Genomic DNA, 13,141 nt, shown 5'->3' with positions numbered 1-13,141 from the left:
TTGGAGATGCTGTGGTATTCTGATTTATGCACGTGTATGTATGACTCTATTTCTTCAAAAGGGGATTTCTAGGTAGGTACTTGACAGTTGTGAGTGAACCCCATATCTATTACATAGCCTCACGACATGCTGAACTTGAGGTAACTATGCAAATCTCGCCATCATTGTTAGGTACCAATATAGATAGGTACAACCAACTTCACACCGAACAACTGATTCAACAAACGATGCCTGGAATGATATCATTGATTAAATGTAGCGGAACATATTCTACACCATCCGGATGATCAGTGGTGAACAATAGACAATATGAGAACATGATGCAATACGATCAATATGTGTAGGTAGGTATGCTAGGAGGTACTTACATTCTTCACGCTCCTCTTCATCGCCACCGGCTGCCCGTCTTCGTACTCGACGCCTGCCGCTCCACCATCGCCCGAGAGCCCCGACATCTTGAGCCGCAGCTCCGCATCCAGCTCCGCCACTGTTTTCCTTTTCTCATTTACTTTTTCTTTTTCGGCAGTGCTGGTTACGTGTTCATCTTGCTGGCTGTGAATGCCCTCTTTGTGTGATTGTGAGCTGACGGAGCGATGGCTGGGGATTCTAGAGAGCGGCGGAGTCTCTCTCAACCTTGGGAATGTTGAGGTTTGCATAAGGACTCGGCGCATAGTGGGACTGTGATGCAACTGATGGATATTACCGGTCAATGATTTGCTGTTTATAACTTTTAGCTTGCCTAGGTGTGCAGGTGTGTAGGTGAGATAATGGATGTGCAAGCTTCGCCACATACCCGATATAACTTGGTGATAGTGGAGAATGGTGACGTAGGGCTCAACCCCTATTTACATAGTACATAGCATTGGATAGAATGCCACCCCCTTTTGCAAAGGGTTCTCAACAAATTCCTCTGTCACCTCGATTTTGAATGAAATACATCGATTTCTTTTATATCAGATTGTTGTAGCAGATGTGAAATCATCACGCGTCTTGGCTTCATGTAAATATCTAGATATAACTAGATCTTAAAAACAATAAGATTATTCGTACGGACAGGATACATTTTGCCCCGTAGGTAGGTAGGTATTCTAGATATTTAATACAGGATAGAACAGGCTGCGTAGTTAAACAATCACCCTAGTAGCACACTTTGCCTCTCGAGAAACATGACCTTAGGCCTGTCCACCTTCTCAAAACTTAGAGTCTTCTCCGCAATAGAAATCTCGAGGTCTATCGGCCCTTCTTGTAGTGCCCACCCCTCTGCTGTTTTCACTTGCTCGTACCAATAGTGCATCCCGTACGATTTCTTGATCGTTTGCACCAGCAATGCCTCAACTGAGCACCACGCCCTCGTGTGATATTCATCGTCGACTAACCCGATAATCGCATCGCACTGCATTAGGATTAAGGGTAGAGAATGTGCCCCGGGTAAGGGGTCTTCTTGGTTAATGCACGCGTAGTCCTAAGTGAAAATGAAAGTTAGTTAAAATCTCAATCTTATGAAAGGTAATAGAATCCGACGTAACATACCACCCATATTCCCAGCTTTTCCCTATCGATGGACGGATGTAACCGCAGAAACTCCTCAACAGCGGCCAACATTCGCTTATACTGCGTATTCTGCTTATCATCCGGCGAATTCGACCCGGAGCGATACCCAATCCACCTATAGGAAAAGAATATGATGAACTCGGGGCTGTCGATCATATCCTTCCCATCGAGATGCTGCTTCGTCTGGCGCACCATCTCATCGTCGGACCGTGCGAGCCGCCCAAACTGTATGAACTTGGCGTAGGGGATGAACGAGAACCCCAGGAACAGCTTCCTCTTCTCCTCGTCGGTGGCGAGCGCCGTCGCGTACGTGCTCCGCAGCGTCTGTATCCACCCCGGGTCATCGCCGCCGAGCAGCACCGGCCGCAGCTTGTCCTGGAACAGCTCGCGGTAGCACTTGCGCAGCACAGCCCCCACCCTCCTCTCCTCGCTGCCTTCCTGCCCCACCTCCTTCCGCAGCGCCTCGAGCACCAGCTCCTCGGACTCGTCGTCTTCGTTGAACACGGCGTAGTCCAACGCCGTGTACCCATGCTCGTCCACAACGTCCAAGTCCACCCCGGCGTTCACGAGCTCGCGCAGGTACTCGCGGTGCTCCCGCGACGGCTCCTTGCACAGCGCGATCGCCGGCGTGCAGTTGTGCAGCACGCCGAACTGCTTTATGGCCTCCTCCCGCTGCCCGTCCGCCATCAGCGCGTGCCCGTAGAAGAAGTACGTCATCGCGATCACCGTCGGGTCGCCCGACCGCAGCGCGAGCGCGAGCGACTTCCGCGCCTCCTGCGTCGCCTCGCGCGTCTTGCCCCGCGCGATCAGGCACAGCGACAGCCGCGACAGCCCGATCATCTCCCAGTTCACCGCGTTGATCATGAGCCCCGAGTCGTCCGAGAGCGACCTCTGCAGCTCCTGCGCGCGGCGCACGCGCTCCTGGAGCTGCGCGATGGCGAGGTCGAGCAGCTGCTCGTCGTGCGTGTCCTGCGAGAGCTGGTAGTTCACGACGCCGAGGTTGCCGATCGCGCGGCACGTGTCCGCTTCGAGGTTGAGTTTCTTCGCCGTCTCGTATTGCATCGCGAACGCGCGCTTCGCGTCGGTGAGGAGCGACAGGTGGCGGTACACGACCCCCAGCTCTCCGGTGGAGTCGACGTGCAGCGCGTTCGCCTCCGTGTTGGAGACCAGCTTCTCGAGTATCTCCTTCGCGATCTCGTACCGCCCGTAGCAGCGGTTGACGCGCGCGAGCCGCAGCATCACCGTGTTCTCGTGGTACACGCGGTTCGGGAAGTTGCGGTTGCGGTTGCACGTCATGAAGGCCTTGCTGAAGATCGCCGAGGCGGACTCCCACTCCGCGCGCTGCATGTGCTTCTGCCCTTCGTCCATGAGCTCCTCCCACCGCCGCACGGCGTCGACCATCTGCGCCAGCGTCTTCGCCGTCACGTCGGCCGGGTCGCGCTGCTGCGTGAAGCTCTCCGAGTCCTTGGGACCGAGGACGCCGGCGTCTTTTACGAATCCCCGCTGCGAGTCGAACACGAAGAGCGTGGCGTGGAACCCGTCGGGCGCCACTTCGGTGACGTGGTACTTGGCGGCGGGGATCACGTAGCTTGCACCTCGTTTATGCGCCTCCATCCTTGCGAGCGTTGCGCGGGCGGGCACTTTCGTGTTGACGATTGTCGAATGCGTCTGGTGCGCCTTGTACTTGGCGTCCAAGTTCTTTCCGTCGCTCCAGGACAGTTTGTATTCGCAATGAGTGGCGAGTTTCGGGTCTTTGACACGCTCGACTTCATACGAGTGGTCTATTCCTTCACCGGCTAAAATCCAGCTCTGCACGGTGGATTGGTGGGAGTGGATGGCGACTTCTCGGGTGCCTCGCTGCCCGTCCGGTAGCCATACGTGGAGTCGGAATAGCTCGTCTATATTCCCGTCTTTGATCAAGCTGCAAAGCGCTATGGAAAGAAAGCCCTGCGCGCTTCGCGAAGCCGTACAGAGCGGTCGCGAGACCGCCTTGCTGGTGAGTGCATTGCGGATCAGCTGCCATATAACTGCGGTGTCGGCTCTGCTCACGGCCTCGCAGGGATTCTCGTCCTGCTTGTACAGCTCGCGTAGGTATGCGATGGCAAGACCTAAGTTGGCAATCTGTTTTAAGTCTGCATCGTTTATTCGTGTCTTGATGCTATCACGCCAGCACTTGAAGTCCAATGCCACGTCGGGGTCCTGTTTTCCGACAATATCCCCACAGAGTCGTGTCAAGATCTGGTCTGTAGCATCTGGAGGAAACTTTGTGGCGGTAATTACACCACCCAAAACTCGCGATAGTGCTGCCCTTGAGATCTTACTGTTGTTATCGGGTTCTAATTTGAGAGTATTCCCTGCTTGAATATTAATAGGCTGCTTCAAATCGATGGGGGGTCCCATTTCTCTTGAAGATGTAGGTTGGTTGTATGTAGGAGGTAGGTGTGTATTAGGAACTATCCCTAGGGTGCCAAGTTCTTAAAACGAACTTCTTTAGGTAAATAGACCCGGGGTTTTTTCAAGATGACAATCAAGCATCAGCTATTAAAAATAAACAGAAAGGAAACCCCGCATATTTGAATCGGTCAGCCCTATAACATGGGTGTACATCGTGATGGTATTATTAAGTGGAGTGATAAGGCGTGGAACTGGGCGGAGCACTACACGAAGCTGTGGCCAGGCTCTTTGGAGAGAACGGTATTAGGTTAGTGTTGAAAGATTCCAACCTATGATTGTATTTGACGTTTCTCGGTATTGTACATCCTTTCTTTATTGAGCTGAGGCTGAGTTTACCCCTGAGATTCGTTCCCCTATTTTGATCTATCGTAATATAACAGTTATAGATACGTTATAAGATCTGCCATGTTTTATTTGTAATGCCGTATTTGTCCCCGCAAAACGTCATCCTGCCAAAGATGGAGCGATGGATCGTTCAGTATATCTACCGTGGGTTAGCTACAATTGAGGACACATGTCAGAGGCGCAGATTCGGTCATGTTGTATCCACCTACCTGCACCTGCAACTGTTTGATTCCATTCGCTGAATTAGTCGAAGTCTTCATAAAAACTAGTTGACGTGTGTTATAGTCTCACGATAAAGACTCTAGGCTGTGTCTCATATGCGAACGATATCATTACGTAGCCTTGCTTACCTATCTATGGTAAAATATTGGGCTCATCCTCAGTGCCATAGGCGACCTCTAGAGAGAGTCCTCCTATTCTGGAAGGTCACATACATTTATTCTGGTTGGTTCTATGATGAGTTTTCAAGTTTCTCTGGCCACCTGTCAAGCATGGGGGTAATTGAAGAAGGCCACAATCTTGTGTCATGACATATATAGGACTGGTGGTCATATTTAAGCAAGGTAGAGTTGATTCAAAATTACCTAGGAAGAGAAAAAAAATTGAACAAAGAGTGAAGCTTGGAGTGAAAAGGGAGAAGATGTCGAGTCTTGTGTCATAACGAGATAGAAATTTGACCATTTAGCCTCTAATAACTTATGTTGCCTCAATTATGACACTGAGATACTCGTTATCATCTGTGATTGAAGTACCAACATGCACATATTATAGTAAGTTTAAAAAAGGGGGTGGCGTCAAGTGGCATTGCCTAGGAATGGCGACGATATGTACCCCAGGCCTGGCATGCCCCATATACCGACAACTACTTCCAAGGATTAGAATTTGACTTAATGAAGGCTTCTAATCCCATAGTTTGCCTTTTTTTCAAATCCAGATATCACAAGCGCATCGCATTGTTGTTAGGATGGCATTTCAGAAACGGAGCTCTGTGTAGGTAATAATGGGAACAAACAGACTTTGCGAGCTGATAACATCATCAACTCATAAGAATATACCCCGATCATTTCACAGCAAAGGCTATTAGATGATAGCAGAAATAACTCATTCATTCGACGAGCTCACTTCTGATCAATTTCTGGTTCACCGAATTCGCCCCTCACGTACCCAGCAACATGTGCAAACCGGAGACTCCAAACCTTTCGACCGGCGGCCTTCGTCTCGGCGCTAATTCTACTCGAAGTTCGAGTCTCTACCACGGGAAAGTGTAGACGCGAAAGAAAGTAAACATGTATGAGGAAGCTCGCATAGGATCTAGACTCCTGCAACATGCCCGCGCATGTACCATTTAGAGCCATGGAGCTATGGCCAGCTAATACAAGCAGAAGGTGACCTCTAGGCCCAATGGCTCTCCGTGTTCCCTCCCATGGTTTCTGCTCTTCCTGCTGTATTGGGCTGTATGCGGAACATCTAGATAGGGCAGGCGTGGAGGCCCAGATTTGGGCGGACGGAGATGAACGCATGCACGACTGTGGCACGGCCCGACAAGACCCAAGCCCTCTTGAACTCAGCTCCCCAAAACGTCCAACGTAACATGAGGCTCATGGCACTATGGCCGCTTTGTAATGCTTATTTCGATCGTACATCATGTGAAGGGGAACTGAAATGACCAGCTTCGTGATGTTGCTACCGTCAGCTTGTTTGGGCAGGAGGAACAAGCCGGGGTGGCAACGACAGCTCGTGAGAAGAGATAAAAAGGCCTACCAAGCCATCTCTCTGGGCTCACGATACTTGAACGTCAGGATTCGAGTGTCACTGAACCCAAGTCTCTGTTCTGATTACTTTGAATATCAACCTCCAAGATGCGCGCCTCCTTACTACTATCCTCGCTCTACCTGGCGGCAGGGATCCAAGCCCGTGCGGCGCCAAACCGAAGGCGCGCCGAGCCCGCACCGGTTTTTCGTACCCAAGCCGATACCGCAAACCTGATCGATCAGAAATACATTGTCAAGATGAAGAGGGGCGCGTCCGTTACCGCCGTGGATGATGCCCTTGCCTCCATTAATAGTCGCAGCCAGCAGACGTTCAATACCTCACCCGCCTTTCAGGGGTTCACTGCCAAGCTTAACGACGATGAGCTGGAGGCATTGCGTGACCATCCAGATGTGAGTTTACCTATCTCAGCGAAATTTTGGATCTCGAATCCTAGGAGGGGGAGATAGATATTTAACCTAGATGCTTGTGCTGAGTGCGAATCTCGCGCATGCATAGGTCGATTTCATCGAGCAGGATGCCGAAGTCCATCCTCTTGCCAACTTCACGACGCAGGCGGATGCGAAATGGGCACTTTCACGCGTCTCGTCCCGAGTCGTCAACACCACCGATTATACATACGACGACTCAGGTGGCCAGGGCGTGTGCGTTTGGATGTTTGATACTGGCATTTGGGTAGATCACCCAGACTTTGAAGGCCGCGCCGTTTTCGGCCAGGATTTCTCTCATGATGGTGGAATTAACAACGACCTGAAGTGAGTTCAAATACTCCCCCTTCTCGTCTACTCCCAAGTTACTTGTAGTTACGGGACTGACGGACTGTCTTGTGACACAGCGGCCACGGAACCTGGACGGCAGGCCTCGTCGGTAGTAAGACGTACGGGGTTGCCAAGAAGGCGAGCTTGATCGCAGTCAAAGTTGTCGATCTCGGGGGCCGCGGCAACATTTCCGATTTCGTCGAGGGCATGGAATACGTTCAAGGACAGATCCAGTGGAGGCAGAGGGACTGTCCTAAGGGCTATGTCATCAACATATCGCTGGCATATCCCGTGTCCCCCATCATGGACGCCGCTGCAGCCGCGCTAGTCGAGGGGGGCGTCTTCCTCGCCGTGGCGGCTGGCAACAACGGCGCCGTCGTGAACAACTCTCCGGGTACCGTGCCCACGGTGTGCACCGTCGGATCGACCAACTCGGAAGACGTGGTCTCTTGGTTTTCTAACTACGGCCCTCTCGTGGACATATTTGCGCCCGGCGAAAACGTTCTGGGCCCCACGATCAGGAAGTCCAGCACATGGCCCGATGCCCCGGAGGTGAGTGCTTGCCCCTTGCGTCAAATTACATACCTACCTAGTAGTGATAGGAGGCTAATATGTGTTCGATTGATAGGAAGCTGGTGATGGCACGTCAGCATCGGCCCCGCTTGTCGCCGGATTGGCGGCCTATTTACTATCCCTCGAGGGGAAGAGAGATCCAGCGGCTCTATGCGATCGCATTAAGGAGCTCGGTACCAAGAATATTCTCAATAAGATGCCAGGAAACGGTACGACAAATAATGTGATATTTAACGGGAACCCGGCTGCGGGTGGAAACTCCTCATTCGCTTTCTCGGCAAAGGCGGGACATGTACGAAGTTTCTAAGGATGGTTCCAGGTTGGTAACCTCCAGAATGTCCTAGGGCAACAGTAGGGGCTGTGGATAATGTTGTTGGTTAAGTGGTATGGAAAGAATGTAAATAGGGGCTGGTTTTGAATATAACATTTGTGACTACTAATATTCATGTTAGGTACCTAATTAATGATACAGTTAACAGTGTAACTACGAAAGAGTGAGGGCAAGATTATTTGTTAGGAATCAGTCGTAAGGGGCTCTGCCCTTGTCCATTTCTCTTTCTCCGTACAATGCTCTTTACAATAACTGCCGATCGTCTTACTATTATTAACTAATTATACTTGATACCATGTGACAACAGTTTAATATAGTAGTTTGTCTTAAGAATATCTTGTCTTATGAGTTAAATGTTCGATTGCCATCTGCCCCAATAGCTTAGACTGAATCTTGAATGATAATACGTGAGCTACAGTGTAGTAACTTAGATGGCTCAACGACTTATGACTATATTCTGTGTCTCTTCATGTCCCTGCTGAATTCATAGCGACTTCTGGAGGGTATCTACTTAGGTAGGCTTTCAGAAAAGACGTGATACGTTTTGATACTTCGTATAGCAGGCTTGAGGCATACATATGTCTTGTCTTTAAAGATGGAAGACCGCACCTATTTCTTTGCAACACATTGTCACCTCTCAGTAAGTACCCACGAAACAACATGTTATAACAACCTTTACTTTTCCAAGTCCCCTGTGCCTTCAAAGTTAAGACTGAACCCCATGAACTATCCGATATAGTATCGTCGTCTCTTCCACAAACGCCACTCAATCCCGTAGGAGACTGTTTTGGTCCGATTCCTTCATCCCAACTGCTCATCTGGTGATTCTTCACCCAGCTAGAACCCAATGATGCAAAGACAACCCCATCCACCGCGACAGCCACCAGGACGCCACCCCGCCAGTTATTGGCAAGCTTCTGCGATGCACAAGGTAGGTAGCGTTAACGGAGTGCCATATATATCATCCATACTTTCCTGACAAAATATCAAGTATCGTGTCGAGACGAACTCTATAAGTCGCCTCCTCAAGTCTTTCCCGAGGAGGCGAACTCTATAAGTCGCCTCCTCAAGTCTTTCCCGAGGAGACGCCTCTTGATCGTTTCTTTAAGGTCTTAACGCGGCACCAAACGTCGCGCTCTAAAACCTCCGGGTGCCTACTGGTCTGGGCCTTGAGGAGACGAATAGGCCCTTGGAGTCTGCAACGGTTCGACGGGCTGCCGCGCCGGCCTTCGTAGTCAAGGCTTTGTTGAAGGCAAAGCCTCGAATGCCTCTTTCCTAGCCTGAGCCTTCTTGGTGATAATTTCTGCGGCTGTAGCTTCCAGGAACAAGAGAGTGGCCTCTTGCACCTTCTGGGTATTGACGCGCCGAGACAGCTCCCAGCGCCGTGGAAGTGTAGCGATAGGGAACCGAGGGGAGGCGAGGACACCGTCAGAAGACAGAGGAAGAGCAAGCCGTAGACGCTCGCCCGATGAAAGACTTCGAATCACAGGATGCTTCGTGAACCCTCACAGACAACGAGGTCATGTACCTAGGTAGTGGTACTTGCGCAATCCTTCAAGTTGTTTCCCGTGGACTTTTTCGTAGTCAGAGTATCCAGCCTCATTCTCTTGGGAAGACAAGGGGAACATATTGGCATGGGTAAGTTGATCCGAAGGGTGTAGGAGCCTCGTAGACACGAACATATTGCATACCGTACAATGGTAGATTCCGAGACAGCACCCTTCAAAGGCTCGCTGCGTGTGTTCACCGAAGACCGTCATGGCCCTGGTCGACCAGAGTCCCGTAGTGCGGAATGCGCGGCTACGGTCCTATGAATTTGTCCGCATTACATAGTAGCAGACACCCATCTTCTGGGAGCATGTGTCTCCACGGTTTCTACCGCCGTGCGAATGTATGTTTCATCGATTTTTGCTGTTCTGACGATTGCCACGGCATCATATCAATAAACTTGTCTGAGCTTGTTGACTGGATAGCTGCCCAAGACACCCGCATCTCGCGTTTCTTCTCTGGATCACCGGCAACAAAAGCTTCCCCTAAGGAGGATGGATTTTTGGGGGGCGGAACATGCCTTCATAGCCCGAGATACTGGGCAGTTTGTGTCAGACGCTGCGTGCTGTCTCGTCAATCGTAGAGCTTAACTGCTGAGAAGGTCGAAGGATACGTGTTTCGGTCGACCGAGTAGTTGCCGATGGCACTTGTTGGTCTCCTTGTGATTGTGGACCCATAAAACTTAGGTATGTAAGTCCCGAGGAGTATTAGTCGTAGGCGTGCCAATCGACTGTTGAACAGGAGCAGCCAAGGAGGAGTGAATATAGCTGCCCAAGACTCCCGCATCTCCTTCTTCTTTTCCAAGTCATCGGCAATAAAAGCCTACCCCAGGGGCATGACGACACCCTCTGAGGTGGCACATGCCTTCATAGCCCCTCAAGAGCGAGTTCCAGTTACGATACTATCTCTCGCCGCAACGTCGATAGATGCAGTACCATGCTCAGCCACCAACGGCGCCATCCAGCGTTGCGGATGGTGCGGTAGCCACGATGGATGCAGTACCATGGTCGACTGGCTTCCTGGCTTTTGTGATATAACGACCGGCGCTATGGTGCTTGTGGATATGGTCTTGCACGTTCTGCCTCGCGGCTCTCACCCGCGAGGCGCACCATCACGCCGGCTCAGGCAGGAAGCCAGCCGCACCTGGTTCTTGCAGCAAGAAGACATTGCCACAGGCACTGAACATGCTCTCTGTGGAGTCATTCTCCCCTTCGTCGACGGGGAGATGCTCAGGGCAGGATGGGGGCTGCTGGGAGGGCCACAGCTAGTAGCTAGTTTGCTGTGGCCCACCACAACACCCCAACGACGCAACCCAATGTTACGTTGGATCGCGACGCCCCCAATAACATTTCCCTAAAAGTCGTAGACTTACGGCTTGGGAATTGATAGCTATGGGGCCATCCGTGTCAGGCCGGGCTTGTCTGGTGTTGCACACACCCGCGATGTTCGGGTGGTTGTGGGTAGCTGAGAAGTGCGATGAGGGGGTCAAAGTGTCGGTTTGTAGTGCTCCGCGGAACTCCTCTATGCTGGTTTCATCCCGTTGGAGTGAATGTTAGGTGGTGTGGGCATGGGCAGAGACAAAGTTGGCTGTATTTTCTGCTTCAGAGCTTTAGCTGTTACCAGAGACAGGGTCATAGGTAGATGTCAAGAGGAGCCCGCAACCCGAAAGTCTGGGTTGAGACTGTCAGATTGTGACGATGTCGGCGGTACCGTATAACAGGACATGCAACCAAGTAGCACAGAACAATTATAAAACGCACAGAAAGCACCAAACGTCGTTAAAGAGGCGCAAAAGTGTGGTTGGCTGGGCCCTTCTTTGCTGAGTAGCTGTTAATATGGACATGGTCATAGATGCCAAAGAGAACCCGCAGCCCAGTAAATGGCAACGCTTCTATTGGCATTTGCAGGCGCGCGACGGTGTGGGATCATCTTTCAGCACATGGCAGGCAATGGCATATATGTGACGGCTCATACAGTTCACGACAAACGTAGAACTCACAGGAAGTACCAAACGTCATTGAAGAGGCTCATCAATGCCCCTTTCTGAGGGTCAGCGACTTCTTCTCCCTTTCTGTTGTGAACGCTCTGATTGATTCATTCATATAGGTGTGCGTCTCTGTCGGATTTCTAGTCTAGAGAAAAGACAGCAACATCTAGATAGGCGCAAACGCAAACAGCAAAATCCAAAGTAGCAGCGACGCCAGGAAAATGGTCCCTCCATCCCACTTCAGAAAAACAACGCAAGTAATGCAAAAGGGAAGAGGCACACCATGGTGCTGGCGTGGATGTTGCACGCTGCAGCGCTCGCAGCGCGCGTGTAGAGCGCGCGCTGGAACCCACTAAGCGCACGGATCGACGCCGAAGTGAACAAAGACCTGCCGCCACGCCAGGCGCTCGGCTTCGGTCTGGTCGAGGCGGTTCTTCTCTTTCGAGATGGCTTGGCGGGCCGACTCGGCCTGGCACCTGTAGCTTCCGAACCGCCACTCCTGTCGAGCGTTGGTGCCGTTCGTGGCCAAGGTGAGAACAGCCTCGAGCTCGTACACAAACTTCGTGCGGAAGAAGGCGTTGAGGAAGGTCTCGTTCACGATGTGGCTGGGGCCCTCAATGTGCAGCACCCGGCACTGTGGGCCTGGCCTTTCTGGTGCGGATCGGATGCGGTTCATGCGGACCCGCGGGACATACCCTCCAACGGTGAATTGGCCGGCGCGGGCTTTCATCAGCAGCTTGTCGGCCCCGAGGCGTTCGAAGAAGACGAGCTTGGAGGCCGAAGTTGTGTGGCTGTTATTCTCGGGCGGATTGATGACTGTGGCGTATATCTTTCCACAGTCCTTGATGGCACCGAGCAGTAGCGGGTGGGTGCAGGCTGGGGGAAGATTGGTAATCCAGAGAGAGGTGCTGAGCTCTTCTGGTATGTTCGCCGACCTGTTTCTGTCCAAGTAAGGGTTGCCAGCGTAGTTGAGGGACATCCCAGCGTCTGCGAGCTGTCGAGCCAAGACTTGTGGTGGCAGAACACGCCCTTGGAAGCAAGCGGTCCAATGGTTCATCGGTTCGAACCCAGTATTCGCCGGCACGTTTTGAGCTGTGCCAGCCACGTGGTTCTCCGCCTGATGAAGATTTGTTGGAAGGGGACGTGACGGCGAAGGATCGGCTTGAGGAAGTTGAGCCTGGGTCGGGCGAGTTGGAGGAGGATGAGGCTGTTGTTGGTGTAGATTGGCTATGACACTCGTAGGCCGAGGTCTGATGAATCGGGATGGAAAGTTGGGTTGGAATTGCCGCCATTCCCATGGTTGTTGATCAACACATGTTTCACCAGCGACACTATTCTCATCAAAAAACTCTGCAGTTGGAGAATTTGTGGCCGTAGTACTGGATCCGCCGTAGCGGGTTGGAGCGTCGGCATTGTTGTGTGGTTGATTGAATACCGAAGACAAAACGCTCAGTGGCGGGCTTCCTGCGAAGCGTGTGATCGGTTGGTAAGCATTGCGTCTTATCAATTGACGAAATCTCTCAATGCCGTGTAAGTCCTCATGAGCAGCCCACAAGCCATCAGTAGGTTGTGGGTTAGCAGGTCGACGAGCACCTTGTCGGTCGGCGACTCGTCGCTCGCCACCTTGGTAAGCCATATTGACAAACAAGTCCCAAGTCTAGGCTACAACTAAGGAAAGAGTCTTGTAGTAAGGTAGGAGTAGAAGGAACTAGCTGTGAATCTTGCTAGTTAGAATAATGATAGACATGAAATGATGAAAGGAAAGATCAAGACAGGGGAGGTGAAGGTGAAGTGATGGATGAGAAGAGCACCAGTGTTGGACGA

The 13,141-nt window shown here is 51.6% G+C and overlaps 6 protein-coding genes across 6 annotated transcripts; 2 read left to right on the top strand and 4 right to left on the bottom strand.

Moving 5' to 3' along the window:
- Window positions 1–74: 74 nt before the first annotated feature.
- GGS25DRAFT_86681 (uncharacterized protein) lies at window positions 75–762 on the bottom strand. The gene is made up of 2 exons (XM_049266084.1): window positions 369–762; window positions 75–270 (listed from the first exon to the last, which is right to left on the bottom strand). The coding sequence occupies exons 1-2, from the start codon at window positions 669–671 to the stop codon at window positions 250–252; spliced, it is 324 nt and encodes a 107-aa protein (XP_049112343.1). The 5' UTR covers window positions 672–762; the 3' UTR covers window positions 75–249.
- Window positions 763–1,025: 263 nt separating this feature from the next.
- Window positions 1,026–4,175, bottom strand: GGS25DRAFT_510735 (uncharacterized protein). Its single transcript, XM_049262668.1, has 2 exons — window positions 1,531–4,175; window positions 1,026–1,462 (listed from the first exon to the last, which is right to left on the bottom strand). Exons 1-2 carry the CDS (start codon window positions 3,949–3,951, stop codon window positions 1,133–1,135), a joined length of 2,751 nt encoding a protein of 916 aa, XP_049112342.1. The 5' UTR covers window positions 3,952–4,175; the 3' UTR covers window positions 1,026–1,132.
- A 1,293-nt stretch (window positions 4,176–5,468) lies between these two features.
- On the bottom strand, window positions 5,469–5,870 carry GGS25DRAFT_526315 (uncharacterized protein; the record flags this gene model as incomplete). Its single annotated transcript, XM_049264963.1, has 1 exon — window positions 5,469–5,870. The coding sequence occupies one exon, from the start codon at window positions 5,868–5,870 to the stop codon at window positions 5,469–5,471; it is 402 nt and encodes a 133-aa protein (XP_049112341.1).
- A 61-nt stretch (window positions 5,871–5,931) lies between these two features.
- GGS25DRAFT_528295 (peptidase S8/S53 domain-containing protein) lies at window positions 5,932–7,953 on the top strand. The gene is made up of 4 exons (XM_049265175.1): window positions 5,932–6,512; window positions 6,619–6,875; window positions 6,956–7,430; window positions 7,507–7,953. Exons 1-4 carry the CDS (start codon window positions 6,210–6,212, stop codon window positions 7,756–7,758), a joined length of 1,287 nt encoding a protein of 428 aa, XP_049112340.1. The 5' UTR covers window positions 5,932–6,209; the 3' UTR covers window positions 7,759–7,953.
- A 2,212-nt stretch (window positions 7,954–10,165) lies between these two features.
- GGS25DRAFT_526312 (uncharacterized protein) lies at window positions 10,166–10,687 on the top strand (the record flags this gene model as incomplete). Its single annotated transcript, XM_049264962.1, has 1 exon — window positions 10,166–10,687. The coding sequence occupies one exon, from the start codon at window positions 10,166–10,168 to the stop codon at window positions 10,685–10,687; it is 522 nt and encodes a 173-aa protein (XP_049112339.1).
- Window positions 10,688–11,669: 982 nt separating this feature from the next.
- Window positions 11,670–12,953, bottom strand: GGS25DRAFT_526311 (uncharacterized protein; the record flags this gene model as incomplete). The annotated part of the gene is made up of 1 exon (XM_049264961.1): window positions 11,670–12,953. The coding sequence occupies one exon, from the start codon at window positions 12,951–12,953 to the stop codon at window positions 11,670–11,672; it is 1,284 nt and encodes a 427-aa protein (XP_049112338.1).
- Between the last annotated feature and the right edge of the window lie 188 nt (window positions 12,954–13,141).

Source organism: Hypoxylon fragiforme (assembly GCF_022984875.1).
Source record: "Hypoxylon fragiforme strain CBS 206.31 chromosome Unknown GGS25scaffold_10, whole genome shotgun sequence".
Classification (NCBI taxonomy): domain Eukaryota; kingdom Fungi; phylum Ascomycota; class Sordariomycetes; order Xylariales; family Hypoxylaceae; genus Hypoxylon; species Hypoxylon fragiforme.
The sequence above is the reverse complement of the archived record's forward strand: the minus strand, read 5'-3'. Positions and strand labels throughout refer to the sequence as shown.